We start from the raw sequence: 16,074 nt of genomic DNA, 5'->3' as shown, positions 1-16,074 counted from the left end.
TAGAATTTTGTTAAAAAGTTTTGTTTTCTGAACATTAATTGGATTTTCAATTAGTAGGGTCTAATGTTCGTTTTTGACTTTAGTGCCGAAAAAAATTAGAAGGAGCAGGATGGAAAATTTTCTTGAATATATATTCATTCATTCCAAAATTGACTATTAAAAGCCAGCCAGCTTACAGAAGTACTTTAGAAAGACATTTGTCAGGTTGTAAAATGTACGAAGACATTTTGCATGTTCGTATGAATCTATTAGTGTATGGTCAGCTTAGAAGGTTCCTTAATACCCAACACCAACCTAGTTCCCTCTGTGTGGATGAAAAGGCCTGGCTCGCAGTCTCTGCTTAAAATTCATGCCAAAAGTGTTCTATCGGGTTGAGCTCAGGACTCAGGGTTGTGCTGGCCAGTCAAGTTCCTCCACCCCAAACTCCCTCCTCCATGTCTTTATGGACCTTGCTTTGTGCACTAGTGCGCAGTCATGTTGGAACAGGAAGGGGTCATCCCGAAACTGTTCCCACAAAGTTGGGAGCATGAAATTGTCCAAAATGTCTTGGTATGCTGACACCTTAAGAGTTACCTTCACTTGAACTAAGGGACCAAGCCCAACCCCTAAAAAACAGCCCCACACCATAATCCTCCTCCACTAAATAATTTGGAGGGTTGGCCCAATACTTTTGGCAATATGGCAATTTGGGAACTCCTAAGGCATCAGCATAACAAGACATTTTGGGCAATTCCATGCTCCCAACGTTGTGGGAAGAGTTTGGGGATGGCCCCTTTCTGTTTCAACATGACTGCACACCAGTGCACAAAGCAAGGTCCATAAAGACATGGATGAGCGAGTTTGGGGTGGAGGAACTTGAACTTTACCGCAACAGGAAAGAACATCGATAGATAGATGAATTAGAGTGGAGACTGCGAGCCAAGCCTTCTTGCCCAAAATCAGTGCCTGACCTCGCAAATGCGCTTCTGGAAGAATGGACAAACATTCCCATAGACACACCTTGTGGACAGCCTTCCCAGAAGAGTTGAAGCTGTTCTAGCTGCAAAGGGTGGGCCAACGCAATATTGAACCCAACGGACTAAGACTGGGATGCCATTAAAGTTCATGTGCATGTAAAGGCAGGCGTCCAATACTTTTTGACAATATAGTGTATGCTAGGAAAAATCCATCTAAAGAACAATTTTAAGGTTCCAAAGGCAACTGATTTATGAAGTTAAAGCTATATTCTTGAGAATGCTAACTATCAGTGGACAAGGGCTGCCCATCAGTGGACAAGGGCTGCCCATCAGTGGACAAGGGCTGCCCATCAGTGGACAAGGGCTGCCCATCAGTGGACAAGGGCTGCCCATCAGTGGACAAGGGCTGCCCATCAGTGGACAAGGGCTGCCCATCAGTAGACAAGGGCTGCCCATCAGTAGACAAGGGCTGCCCATCAGTAGACAAGGGCTGCCCATCAGTAGACAAGGGCTGCCCATCAGTAGACAAGGGCTGCCCATCAGTAGACAAGGGCTGCCCATCAGTGGACAAGGGCTGCCCATCAGTGGACAAGGGCTGCTCATCAGTGGACAAGGGCTGCCCATCAGTGGACAAGGGCTGCCCATCAGTGGACAAGGGCTGCCCATCAGTGGACAAGGGCTGCCCATCAGTGGACAAGGGCTGCCCATCAGTGGACAAGGGCTGCCCATCAGTTGATAAGGATGAACTAAATGTTCATTCCAGTAAAAAAAGGGTAGACCGCATCTGCCAAAGCTAAAGTTCAGTCTGCTGTATAAAGATGACAGGTGTACTAAACAGACTGCCACAATGACTAATATAAGGGCAGTGGATTGTAGAAGTAAAAGCTATCGCATTGTTATGAAATCAGCAAATATTGTGCGAGTTAATCCTTGTTTACAAGAAGTCTTCCTTCTTTGACATTTCTAGTCCAGCTCCACCCTCTTGACAAATTTGTAATTGTAAAGAAGGTCAATAAAACCCTCAACTTTGTGAGAGTGTTTATTATCGTTCTTGCTTCATTCGGCCTACAGAGGTTTGTAATCTTCTTTTCAGATGTTTGTCTCTGCAGCTCTTCTCTATCTGTAGTTCTCTTAATGGAAAGCTTACATAGCCTTCCATGTGTCCACAATTTGCAAAAGACAAAAGCAAAATCTGAACATTGCCAATTGGACAAATAAATTATTCAAAAGCTTGTTTAAGCTTCGGGGCACAAGAAACATAACAGACGTCGTTCACACCAACAAAAGGGTCAAATGGCTACCGTCCTCATTTTCCAATTAAATATGATGGTGTGCCTGTCACCAATAGGTCTCCATAATCATCCAAACTCCATGTTCTGGAATTGTTATAAAATTTAAATCTAGCTTCTCACAAATAATTGTTTTAAAGATGTACTTGTATTCTTTCCCTAACAAAGCAGAAGGCCGCACTCTGACATCACACCATAGGTTTATTCAATCAAACTGGCTTCCGATGCAGTCCCCGTCCATGGGCCACACCCCTCTAACATGTTTCACCCCAATTGGGCCTTTTCGAATAATCAGAGTGTGGCCTTGCTCTTAAAATAAGGCGGACAAGTTCTTTGGGGCCAGCACCTACCGCATCAAGGAACCTGAAGGATCATACATGGAGTGGCGCTGCTTCTCTTTGATCTACAAACAAATATTTTAATTATTTGTAGATTTATCATCATCCAACAGCCTGAGCAGTGTTAGGTATTAGTCCTAAGTAGGGTTGTCCTGATACCGATACCGGTATCGGGAACGATACAGAGTATTTGCGGGAGTACTTGTACTCCCGCAAATACCCCTGATGCCTAAATAGAATACTTGACCCCCCCCCCCGCCACCGTATATCGCAAAGCCGCCGCCGCTGCGTTAATCACCGCGCGGGGAACATTAGAGTCAGCTTTTGTTTGAATAGCTGTTTTCCCCGCCGCGCATAGACACTTCCCCTTGCTCGGGATTGGACGATCTGTCCAATCGCGAGCAAGGGGGAGTGTCTCTATACACAGTGCGGCAGGGAAAACAGCTTATTCAAACGAAAGCTGACTGTAATGTTCCCCGCGCAGTGATTAACGCGGCGGCGGCATCATTTAGGTACGGGGGACATGGCTGCATGTGGGGGGACATGGCTGGATATGTGGGGGACATGGCTGCAATATGTTTGGGGACATGGCTGCGTATATGGGGGACATGGCTGCAATATGTTTGGGGACATGGCTGCAATATGTTTGGGGACATGGCTGCAATATGTTTGGGGACATGGCTGCAATATGTTTGGGGACATGGCTGCAATATGTTTGGGGACATGGCTGCAATATGTTTGGGGACAGGGCTGCAATATGTTTGGGGACAGGGCTGCAATATGTTTGGGGACAGGGCTGCAATATGTTTGGGGACAGGGCTGCAATATGTTTGGGGACAGGGCTGCAATATGTTTGGGGACATGGCTGCAATATGTTTGGGGACATGGCTGCAATATGTTTGGGGACATGGCTGCAATATGTTTGGGGACATGGCTGCATATGTGGGGGGACATTTAAAAAAATGTATCGGTATTCGGTATCGGCAAGTACATAAAAAAAAGTATCGGTACTTGTACTCAGTCCTAAAAAAGTGGTATCGGGACAACCCTAGTCCTAAGCTCAAGTCGGACACAGTCTTCATAAAGGCTATACAGCTTTTTTGTGCAGCCTGATATTGGGCTGACTTTCTGCTCTGCCAGGAAGAGAATACAAGTGAATAACAGCGCAAACACCCAATTTTGAGAGGCAAAGCTCCACAGTTGTAACTAGTGGGGGTGATTTTAATTCTTGCAAATTACATTTTTGGCTGGTTCTCTGTAGAAAGGATTTGTCATAAAATAAAAATGTTTGCGGCTAGACCCAATTTTTACCCATATGGAAGCTGTCACATCTGGGCTGCATGTCAGTTACAGGGGAGTACATTTTCTGCCATCCAAACTTCATTGCATATAACAGCATGGGCTCAAGACTGAGGTTTCTCACAAAGGATTGCGAGAGATTCAAATTGTTGATAACATAGGCATGATCTCATTGCTGATATTATTTCTGTTATTCTCCATGACATACCTGTATAACACTGTTTTTCCTGAACCCATGAAAACGACCCTCTGATTGCCAACAAGGAAGTTATTTACAGCGGGGAAAATTATTATTTGATCCCCTACAGATTTTGTAAGTTTGGCCACTTACAAAGAAATTAAGGGTCTCTATTTTTTTTTTATCATAAGTATATTTTAAATGATAGAGACAGAATATCAACCAAAAATCCAGAAAACAACGAGATACAAATGTTATAAATTGAGTTGCAGTTCAGTGAGTAAAATAAGCATTTGATCCCCTACCAACCAACAATAATTCTGGCTCCCACAGACTGGCTACAGTATGTGCTCATGTGGTACACAGATTAGTCCTGGCAATTTAAGAAGGTGCTCCAAAACGACAACACATTATGGGCCGGATTCAGATACATTGGTGTATCAATCCGCCCGGCGTAACGTATCTCAGATACGTTACGCCGCCGTAATTTAGGGCGCAAGTTCCGTATTCAGAAACAACTTGCGCCCTTAGTTACGGCGGCGTAATGTATGTGTGTCGGTGTAAGCCCGCCTAATTCAAATGTGGATGATGTGGGCGTGCTTTATGTATATTAACCGTGACCCCGCGTATTTGACGTTTTTTACGAACGGCGCATGCGCCGTTCGTGAAAAAATCCCAGTGCGCATGCTCGAAATTCCGCCGCAAATCGTCATTGCTATCGACGTGAACGTAAATTACGTCCAGCCCTATTCGCAAACGACGTAAAATTTTCAAAACTCGACGCGGGAACGACAGCCATACTTAACATAGGATACGCCTCATATAGCCGAAAAAAGCTGGACGTACAGGACGTGAGCGAGAGAGTAGCCCAGCCTGCCCAACTATACACGAGTGTACTGCGCTCGGTATATGCCGGCGCAGTATTCAAAGTCGGCGCGGGAAAGCGGGGATCGAGCGGGGAGGATGCCGCAGAAGGATGCCGGACCCGATGAAGAGGACACGTGAAGCCGCAGACAGACGCCGGACCCGACGAGGCCGCCGCGCAAGACACCAAAACTGTAAGTACTAAAATGTTTTTTTTACAGGAATGTCGGGTCCACTTTAGGGGTGCGCGCTATACGCCGGAGCGTGCAATACCCCGATAAATACGGTAATTATTTTACTCAATGAACTGCAACTAAATTTATAGCATGTGTTTTTTTTATGGATTGTGGTTGATATTCTGTTTCTATCATTTAAAATATAGATATGATAAACATTATAGACCCTTCATTTCTTTGTAAGTGGGGATCAAATAATTATTTTCCCCACTGTATGTCAATTGAAGAACCTAAAAAGATTCTGAATAACTTACTCAATTGTCTGAAATAACTACCAAGTTGCACACTAGCCCTCCCAACTCAGATTGTTCATTTCATTCATCCAACAGACAGAGACTGACTCAATAGAGACATCATGATAAATAAGGTCCTATTTTTAAGTAGTCATTTTTACCAAAATTTCAGTTTTTTCCACCAATCAAATTTACTTGCAGTTCACCACACATTATTAAATAGCTCCTTGGAAAATCTACAATTATTAATATTGTTCATTAGACTCCATGTGCACAGCTGTCAAGCCTTAAGCCTCGTACACACGACCGAGGAACTCGACGGGCAAAACACATCGTTTTGCTCGTCGAGTTCCTTGTGAAGACGCCGAGGATCTCGGCGAGCCAACTTTTCCCATTGACTAACGAGGAAATAGAGAACATGTTCTCTTTTTGGCCCAACGAGATCCTCGTCGGTTTCCTCGGCGAAAAGTGTACACACGACCGGTCTCCCATCGAGTTTCTGGCTGAATTCTGCCGAGAAACTCGGTCGTGTGTACGGGGCCTTAGAGCTTCCCTTGAAAGTCATCAGTGACATTCAGTGCTGAAACATACATTGACAGACACCCTGTACTCATGGCCATGGGTCTACCATAGTAAGTCCAGCACAGTGTATCCAGCAACCACCACACCTATCAGACTCACAGAGAGATTCGACAGATGACTATCAAGTGGAAGATGTGTACATGGAGACCTCAAGGTTTAATAGGACAGGACACATATAAAACCAGTGATCAAAGTACAGACTATGGAATTAAGTTAGTATGCTACCAAGAGTTTGGAAAAACCAATTCATTTGAATACAAGAGCTACCGTCTTCGTATTCCCGGAACTTACATTTTTTTGAGAATCATTTTTTTTTTGTCAGCTAAAACCAACATTTTCCTCTCTGCAACTATGAACAATAGCACATTTCTTTACATTATTCTCAATACATCATATGTAAAAATCATCTTAATGGAAGAACACATGGACATCGGCCATGTCCTTGCACAATCTTTCTTTAAAGTGTAGGTGTAGGCAAACATACAGCTGAAATATATGATAAACATAGGGAGGTGTGTTTGTAATTTTAGCAAGACATTTTTCCAAGTCAGTGTTTCTCAACTCCAGTCCTCAAGGTACCCCAACAGGTCATGTTTTCCAGCTTTCTGTTATTGTAGACATGTGCAGACTGGAATATTTAGTTTCGTTTTTTCGTTTTCGTTTGGAAAATACATTTATTTAATTACTCCCGAAAATCGTTTTGATTCATTTCGTTGGGGAATAGCTTTCGTCCGAAAATCCAATAATACTTGGTTTCTGTCGAATGATCAAAAGAATATTCGATGGAACTTCGAATATTTGTAGTTTCCATCGATTGTTCAAACGAATATTTGACGGAACGTCGAATCTTTACGTTGAATCGTACATTTCCGTTCGAATATTCTGCCTACAAGAATTCTAATGTTGTATGACTAGTAATAATGTCGAATCTATTCTCTATAATGTCGAATCTATTTTCTCATAAATCGAAATCTATTCTCTGTAATGTCGAATCTATTATTTCTATAGTGTCGAATCTTTTCTCTATAATGTCGGATCTTTTCTCTATGATGTCGAATCTTTTCCCTAAAATGTCGAATCTCTCTATATCGAATTTTTACCGCAACGAAAACGAAAATAAAAGCATTTTTTATGTCGGATCTTTCGGTTTTCGTTTCTTGCACTTTCGTTATCGTTTGTTAAAACGATAACGAAAAAAACTCGATTTTCGGACGAAAATGCATTCTAACGAAAACGAATGCACATGTCTATTATTTTGCACAGTTGATTTGATCAGTTTCACTGCCTTAGTATTTACTAAGTTACTACTAAGTTAATACGTTTACTACTCTGTTTAATCTGAGGGGAATCATGAAAACATGGCCTGTTGGGGCGCCTTGAGGACTGGAGTTGAGAATCGCTGTTCTAAGCCATCAGTGTGAGAAAGAACAAGGTGGAACAAAAAAGCTATTACTTAAGAACATGTGGCCCTTGATATGTTTGGAATAAAACCCTATTTTGGACTCTAATGCCGCGTACACACGATCGGAAAGTCCGACAAGAAAACCGTGGATTTTTTCTGACGGAATGTTGGCTTAAACTTGTATTGCATACACACGGTCACACAAATCTTGTCGGAAATTCCAACCGTCAAAAACACGGTGATGTACAACACGTGCGACGACCCGAGATCAATGAAGTTCAGTAGGCAGTTCGGCTCTTCTGCTTGGTTCTGAGCATGCGTGTTTTTTTGCACGTCGGAATTGCACATAGACGAGCGAATTTGCCTATAGGAACTTTTTCCATCGGAAAAATAGAAAACCTGCTCTCAATCTCTTGTTGGCGGAAATTGTCCAATGAAAACAGACAGATTGACTGTTTTCTTTTTTCCATTCGTGTTAAAAAATAGAACATGTTTTAAATTTTTCCTATGGATAAAAAACCGATAGAAAAATCTGATCGTCTGTGTGGAACTCCATCGGATAAAAATCCATGCATGATCAGAATCAAGTCGACGCATGCTCGGAAGCATTGAACTTCATTTTTTTTCCGGCTCATTGTAGTGTTTTACGTCACCGCGTTTTGGCACGGTCGGATTTTTGACTGGTGGTGTGTAGGCAAGACTGATGAAAGTCAGCTTCATCGGATATCCGACGAAAAAAATCCATCGGATTAGATTCCATCAGATATCCGATCGTGTGTACCGGGCTTTTTGAGTCTTGTTCAGATTATTATCGCTGATCGTGCTGTAACACCTGGTTCACACCAAATGCAGCTTTGAAATCTCACTACTTCAGCATTAATTCAAAGCCACCGGTCAGTGCAATTTCATGTGTGGCTTGCCGACATCTGTGCGACTTCATGAACAAATGTGAAATTGTCAATGCAAGTCGCACATGAAATCGCTAAAAATTGTGCAGGAATCTTTCCAAAAATGGTCCAAAACAGACTCGCACCAATATTAATGGTTCCATTGCTGGAAATAGAGGGCAACTTGTCATCCGACTTTGATCTGTCAAATCACATGATAAGTCACACCAGTGTGAACGGGGGGGTTAGGGAGATCACTTTTCAATTTTACTGGTGACACCTGTGACTTGAACACAAAGTAATGCGAAATCCAAAATTTTGAGTTGTCACCAGAACAGGCGACAAATGGTAGCAATTGTTCCCATGACAACTTTCAAAGAGGGCATCTCCTTCACTATTGAAGGTAGTTCTTTCCATTTCTGTTGTGTCTGCGAAAACAGGAAGCGCAAATCTCCCCAATGAGACACAAATGGCAAAGCAAAGAAAAACCATTAAAAAAAGCAAAAAACACCAAGGGTTGTATACCTTTCCCACGCCATCCAAAACTGGTAAAAAAGAATTAGGGGGCCTTTATAAAAACCTCCTTCTGACCTGCATTTGACTTGCATCAAGCATGTTTTGAACTCTTATTGACTTGTATGTGGATGCAAGTGAATAAAAGCCCATCAACGGAGGCCTGTTAAACTAAATTCAGTTAAAAAAAACAAAAAAAAAAAAAAAACACTTTTACTAATTTATAATAAATAAGCACAAAAAAAAACCCAACAAAATGAATTTATATATAGGCTGAATATGTGGTAGACCTAATCTATTAAATCACACCAAATTATGGGGGAAAAAAATAGATTGCCAAGGATTGTAGGTGATTTGGCAAATATTAAAGGAGTGGCATGGGAAACCCAGTTTTAGGAGGATTGCATTTGTCTGTGATCATCATATTTTCTTCAATCCTTATAAGACCAGGAATAGCAGATAAAATATATATATAAATAAATAGAACAGTGATAAAACTTACCGGATGTGGAAGAGTACTTGACACTACCTGATCGTGCTCTCGTTAAAGGTTGTTTGGGTACAGGTGCTACAGGTTTCTTAATGGGTTGTTTGACCTCTGCCATAGCAGGTTTACGACTTGTATAACCCTGGTCTGCACTGCGCCCTGAAAAGCCTGTCCTTGAAGAAGAAACTTCAGAGTCACTTGGAACATTAAAGGAACCAGTCCGCTTCCTTGGCATTGCCAGGTAATCAAGCCTGGAAAGTTTTTTGGATTCCGAAGAGCTTTTGGCAGAGGAAGAGTTTGCTGAAGATACATCTGGACTGTTCAACCTTTCAGCATCGGCGCTTTCATTATCAGAAGCTTCACCTAATCGGGCCCGCCGTAACTTAGAAGCCCGTGTAGGCCTGGGAGTTGATAAGCTGTTTGACCTGGTGAGTGCCTGCTGAACCTTTTGTGCATTCGATGAAATTCTGTTTGCATCTTCCTTGGATGACTGAGCATAAGGTCTCCTTCTTGAGAGATTCCTTGATGAAGAATGTTCATAGTCTGAAGATACAGTATCAGTTGGTATATAAGGAAGACTAGAGCTTCGTTCTTCATCGGTAAAATCAAGTGAACCACGTGGTCCGGTGCTGCGCTTCATTTCAAATCGCTTGGTGGCATCTCTCCTGGTCCCTGTATCAGCGACACCAGTCTTCCGTTTTTCAGAAAGTCTCTCCCGAGCAGTGGGTTGGTTGTAATGATCTTGTATAGAAGAAGCAGAGGAGGACTTTTCCTTATGAAGGCCTACAATTCTATTTTTTGGAGGATGACTTGGCACGTTCTGATCGCTAACCAAACTGACAGTGCTGGCAGTATCCACGTCAGAATCTCCAGATAAGGAATCATCTGGAGGGCACTCAACACTGTCAATGCCCTCAAGGTGATTTTGGGAAAAAAGCTTTGCTTCTAGAGCCGCCAAAGCAGTCTCCGTCTCCTTGAGAATTAGGCGGGTCTCTATGCTGTAGTCAGTGGTGGGCTTTGTAACAGTGAGATCTTTGAGCAAGGGATGGGTTGAGATTTGTGGAAGCTTATTGGGGGATATATTACTGCTGGATTTCTCTTTGGTAAAGCTTTCCTGTCGGACAAATGAAGCCGATTCTTCCGGAGATCCATCATCTTTCTTCAACAGCTGGTTAGCCATTCTTCCAGCACTCATGAGCTCCGGTGGTTGGTGCTGGTTACCCTTTAGTTTCACTTGGACCTCATGACCTTTATATTCTTTGGGTATGTCTACAACAGGTAACGCAGCATTTGCATGTGGTAAACTTCCTATTTCGTTATCACTACCTACATAAAAGGAAGTAGATTTCAATTCAGTAGGTGCTTTATTTGTTCTCTGAACACTTTGTTCATGACTACTTAAATCATCTCTCCTCCAAACACTTCTAGATGCATTAGGAGATGGATTAGACTTTCTACTAGATAAAACACCATCATCAGATTTACTAGCATCACTTAGGCTATCTGGATCCAAATCTTCCTGTATGTTCAAAAAACAGTTTTGCTCTGCTGGAGCAGTTTTCTTATCACCGTGTATTGCAATCTTTTGGGGAACTTCGGAACTGGACTCTGTCCGCACCAAAATAATAGGTGTGGGACTTTCAGATTTGTCGTTGGGAGGGAGCTGAGGAAGGAGTCTCCTTGTCCTTGAGGGGAACGAGGTGTCTCCATCACCAAAGATTTCTGCAAGGTCAGTATTATGACCTACAAAACAATGAACAGCTTAGAAGAACAAACTGTACATTTAAAATTAACGAATGCAAATGATACAATGATACTAATCTTTTTGTTTCCCGTGGCCAAATAAAGCAGCAGTGGGTTGAAGGGAAGGAAAATTGCTGCTGGAGCCACCATTATAGTAAACCTGATGCTTTGGTAAGAATGAGCAAAGAAGAAGGTTCAGTTTAAGCCTTAACCTGATACAAACCTAACTTCTAATATTAAAGCGGGAGTTCACCCAATTAATTTTTTTTTTCTCTTTTCCCCTTAGATTCCTGCTCGTTTTGTCTAGGGGAATCGGCTAGTTGTTTTAAAATATGATCCGTACTTACCGTTTTCGAGATGCATCTTGTCCGTCGCTTCCGGGTATGGGTCTTCGGGAGCGGGCGTTCCTTCTTGATTGACAGTCTTCCGAGAGGCTTCCGACGGTCGCATCCATCGCGTCACTAGTAGCCGAAAGAAGCCGAACGTCGGTGCGGCTCTATACTGCGCCTGCGCACCGACGTTCGGCTTCTTTCGGAAAATCGTGACCCGAAGACTATACCCGGAAGCGGCGGAGAAGATGCATTTCTAAAACGGTAAGTACGGCTTCGATTTAAAAACAAAATACCCGATTCCCCTTGACAAAATGAGCATCAATCTAAGGTTAAACATTTTGTTTCGGGTGAACTCCCGCTTTAAGCGTTAACTAAAAATCTAACCCCTTGACCCTAACCATAACCATACCCTAGCTTAATTCCTGATAATAAACTAAATCCTGCAGAACATGTACCTTATAATATAACATAATACCTAAACCTAACAATACCACAGTAAAAACTAACAGGGTTGATCTGCCAGCACTAAAAGCTAATAACTAAAGTGGTAGAGGTTCTAATATAGAGGGTTTACAGAAAAGAAGGTGACAGCCTTGATGCAACACAAGAACTTTCATCATTGTTACAAAAACAAAACATTTTATTCAGAAAGAGAGAATGATTTTGTCTAGTACAGTGGTCTTCAAACTACGGCCCTCCAGTTGTTCAGGAACTACAATTCCCATCATGCCTAGTCATGTCTGTGAATGTCAGTGTGTTACAAGGCCTCATGGGATGTGTAGTTCTACAACAGCTGGAGGGTCGTAGTTTGATGACCCCTGGTCTAGTAGGACGTCTAGTTCAAAACCCGAACAAGCATCTGCCAATTTCACGATTAGCTTCCAACTGATACAAGCATCAAATCTTAGCCAGATCTTTTTTTACACTTTTACTAGGAAATATTAATTATATTTACCATTATCTACAGTTAATTCCAGCCGTTGGCCTTCTAAAGGAGAAGTTGGAGAAGCATCAGGGTAGCTGTCGGCAAGGCTCGCCCACCGTGAAACCCATTTCTGTCCACTTTTGGCATTAGACGCAGATGATTTTGCGGGCTGCAGAAAAAAATAAAAACGTTAAATGTTGACATGTATGATGGGGAAATTTCATATTTCCTTATTAATATTAATATTAATAATTAATCGCTCACAAATGAATTCTATATCTCCAAACCAAAATTTGTTTTTTTTCCCCCACAAATAGAGCTTTCTTTTGGTGGTATTTTATCAACTGTGCAGTTTTTATTTTTTGCGCTATAAACAAAAAAGAGACAGACAATTTAAAAAAAAAAAAAAAAATTTAAAAAGTGCAAAAAAAAGTAAAAAAATAAAATAAAAAGGTATTAAAAAATGTATTCATCAGTTTTGGCCAATATGTATCCTGCTACATATTTTTGGCAAAACAAAAATTGCACAAAGCGTATATTGATTGGTTTGCGCAAAAGTTATCGCATCTACAAACTATGGAAAAGATTTGTGGACTTTTATAAAAAAAAATTATGTTTCTACTGGTAATGCACCTGCAATTTTTTAGCGGGACTGCGACATTGCGGCAGACAAATCTGACTCAAAGACCCCATTCACACCTGAGCGTTTTGTAGCTTGAAGCCTGAAGCTACAAAATGCTGGAGGGGAAAAAATCTATTATTCTCTATGGAGATGGTTCACATCTCCACTCCAAAACGCCTGAAGCCGAACGCCTGAAGCTCAAACAAGTTCTGGGACTTTTTTTTTAGGCAGATTTGGGGGTTTTTCTGTTTTTTGCATTGGTGACCTTTTGACATATACAAAATCACGGCAAAATCCCGGTAAAAAACGCAGTAAAATCCTGGTAAAATTGCGCGACTTTCTGCCTGAAAACGCTATGCTCAGGTGTAAATGGGGCCTTAGGCTGCATTCACACCAGAGTGTTTTGTAGCCTGAAGCATGAAGCTATAAAACGCTAGAGGGGAAAAAATACATTATTCTCTATGGAGATGGTTCACATCTCCACTCCAAAACACCTGAAGCCGAACGCCTGAAGCTCAAACAAGTTCTGGACCCTTTTTTGTCGCGCAAATAGGGCGGATTTGGGCGTTTTTGAACGTTTGTATTCCCATAGAAACTAATGGAAACGCTCGATTCAAGCGTCTAGCGCGACAACAAGCGTTTCTACAGGTGTTTTGTCGCTTTAATCTGTTCTGTGAAATAGAACAGTCACCCAGGAAGAAGATAAAAAAAATCTACAAACATAGCAACAAATGATGAAAGAGATGATCATTTTTCCTATTGGCTAAAATAAAAAACGACGAAGTTCAAAAACGTCGGACAACGCTGTATGCAAACGCACGAATACGTGTGAATACGTGCGACAAAACGCCGGAAAAAAGGACCGGAAACGCTACGCTCAGGTGTGAATGCGGCCTAAGTGACACTTTTGGGGTACCAGTGAGGTCATTACATTGATTAATGCTAAAAAAAAAATGCACTGATCAATGTATAAATGACACTGGCAGGGAACTGGTTAACACTAGGGGGGCGATCAAGGATTAACTGTGTTCCCTCAGTGTGTTCCAACTGTGTGGGGGGGGATGGGCTCACTGGAACACCACAGAGATTGCTGTTCCCGATCACTGGGAACAGCAGATCTCCATGATGTCTCCTGTCAGAACGGGGATCCGCCTTATTTACATAGGCAGATCCCCGTTCTGCCTCTGTGTACCGCGATTGTGGGTCGCCGGCACACAGAGTTAAAAAAATCCTTTACAAATCACAAAAAAGGGAAAAGCTACTTACCGATTTAACACATTAACATAAGAATGTCCAGTGAGTCATACAAAGCTGCATACATCATACAGTGTGCCTTCTACAAAGTACAATCATGAAAAAAAAGTATGACTGTCTCTTTTAATAAGGCACAATCATGGAAAACAGAGACACTCACCTGCCCATCAGCCTGAGAACCAGTAAAAGCTTTTGAAGTCGGAGTTAGTGACAGCATCATAGCCTTGTGATTCACACTGAGGTCTTTCATAGAGGGTTCTTCTTTCTCTAATTTAATGATCGGTCTGTACACTGATGAGGAGATCATGGAATACTCCTCTGGATCAAAGACTCCAAATACCTAAATAAAATTACATTTATAAGATAATTAATTACCCTTTTCCATTACTCTAAAATCATCAATACCAAACATTATACACCGCACTATGGCCCGGATTCACAAAGCACTTGCGCCGACGTATCTCCAGATACGCAGCGTAAGTGCAAATATGCGCCGTCGTATCTGTACGCCGGGCCCACAAAACTAAGATACGCCTAAAAACAGGCTTTATCCCACCGACGTAACTTGCCTACGTGGGCGCATATTTACGCTGGACGCATTTGGCGCTCCCATTTAATTCCTATTCAAATATGTAAATGAGGGAGATACGGCGATTCACGAACGTACGTGCGCCCGACGCAGTGCGCGTAAAGTCATACGTCCGGCGTAAAGTTATGCCCCATAAAGGAGGTGCAACTCAGCAGCAGACATGCAAAGGGCTGCACCAGGGAACTCAAGCCGGCGTATTTTACGTAGGACGTGAATATGACTAGGCATAGGTTCCGTTCACGCCGTAGGCAGCGATCCGGCGTATCTTAGGCAGTTGCTCCAACGTGATTGTAAGCATGCGCACTGGGATGCGTCCACGGGAGGGCACATGCGCTGTTCGTTATACTTATCTGTCTGGCGCTCGGCCCATCATTTGCATGGGGTCACGCCTCATTTGCATGGCTCACGCCCACTTCCACTTACGCCTTGGAAACCCAGCGCAGTTTTGGGAGCATTGGCTTTGTGAATTCAATGCTTGCCTCTCTGCGCTGCGTCGGCGTAGCGTACAGGAGATACGCTACGGCGGCATAAATGTGCGCCAGTGGCTGTGAATCCGGGCCTATTTCTTTACATGCACAGACTAGTGCTAAAAAAAAATAAAGGTAAAAAATAAAGTCCATTTCTTTGTTAAAACAAAAAATAGTGTCCAATTAGGTACATAAGAGAATATTGTATTGATACCAACTAAAAAAAAAAAAAGGAAGCCCAAATCCATCCAAAATGTGATGTTTTTTGGTTTTGGATAGTGTGGGGAAGGGATTTTAGGTTTTTTTTTTCCATCTGTGTCCCTGATAAAGAGATTTCATCAAATTTTTGTCCTGGTGGCCAAACAGGAAGTAAGATCTCCCCAATGGGCACAAAGACAGTACAGAAAACCTTAAATAGTTTCTCATTTGTCTCCACACTAGTTTTTAATTTGTATTAATTTTGTGATACCACCTCATTCAATGACTAACGGAACTGTTTATTTGAACAGAGGCACACAGAGATATACACTCAGAGGACAATCCCCCCTCCTTTGCATAATGAGACATGGCAGGGTAGACTTTACCTCCACCAGTAGCATGACATAGGTGTATTCAAACTTCTCATTAGTAGACTGTCCTATCAGCAGGAAGAGCTGTTGGAGGAATTCCCCACTCCCTCCTCACGGCTAATCCACATACACATATACATCCCATAATAGGTTGCTCCCAAGGCAGAAACAAACAATAGAACAATGGGATACAGCCACACCTCAAATGATCAAGTAAAGAGTCTACAACAGTATAGGAGGTTCCAGTTCTCTCCAAGGTAAGTTAGGTTCCACAAGCCCCCCACCCAAAATGACTCCCGTGAACGTCAC

The 16,074-nt window shown here is 42.3% G+C and overlaps 1 protein-coding gene across 5 annotated transcripts in view; it reads right to left on the bottom strand.

Moving 5' to 3' along the window:
• Positions 1-16,074, bottom strand: part of CEP170B (centrosomal protein 170B) — a 110,681-nt gene that overhangs the window by 26,487 nt on the left and 68,120 nt on the right. For 4 of the 5 annotated variants that reach the window (XM_040332687.1, XM_040332688.1, XM_040332684.1 and 1 more), the window contains exons 10-12: positions 14,301-14,480; positions 12,295-12,433; positions 9,280-11,007 (exon numbers count right to left, since the gene is read on the bottom strand). In XM_040332687.1, the coding sequence (XP_040188621.1) occupies positions 9,280-11,007; positions 12,295-12,433; positions 14,301-14,480 (2,047 nt within the window). The remainder of the gene's footprint in view (positions 1-9,279; positions 11,008-12,294; positions 12,434-14,300; positions 14,481-16,074) is intronic. The other variant, XM_040332689.1, reaches the window with a different exon arrangement.

Source organism: Rana temporaria, chromosome 13 (genome assembly GCF_905171775.1).
Source record: "Rana temporaria chromosome 13, aRanTem1.1, whole genome shotgun sequence".
Lineage (NCBI taxonomy): Eukaryota > Metazoa > Chordata > Amphibia > Anura > Ranidae > Rana > Rana temporaria.
The sequence above is the reverse complement of the archived record's forward strand: the minus strand, read 5'-3'. Positions and strand labels throughout refer to the sequence as shown.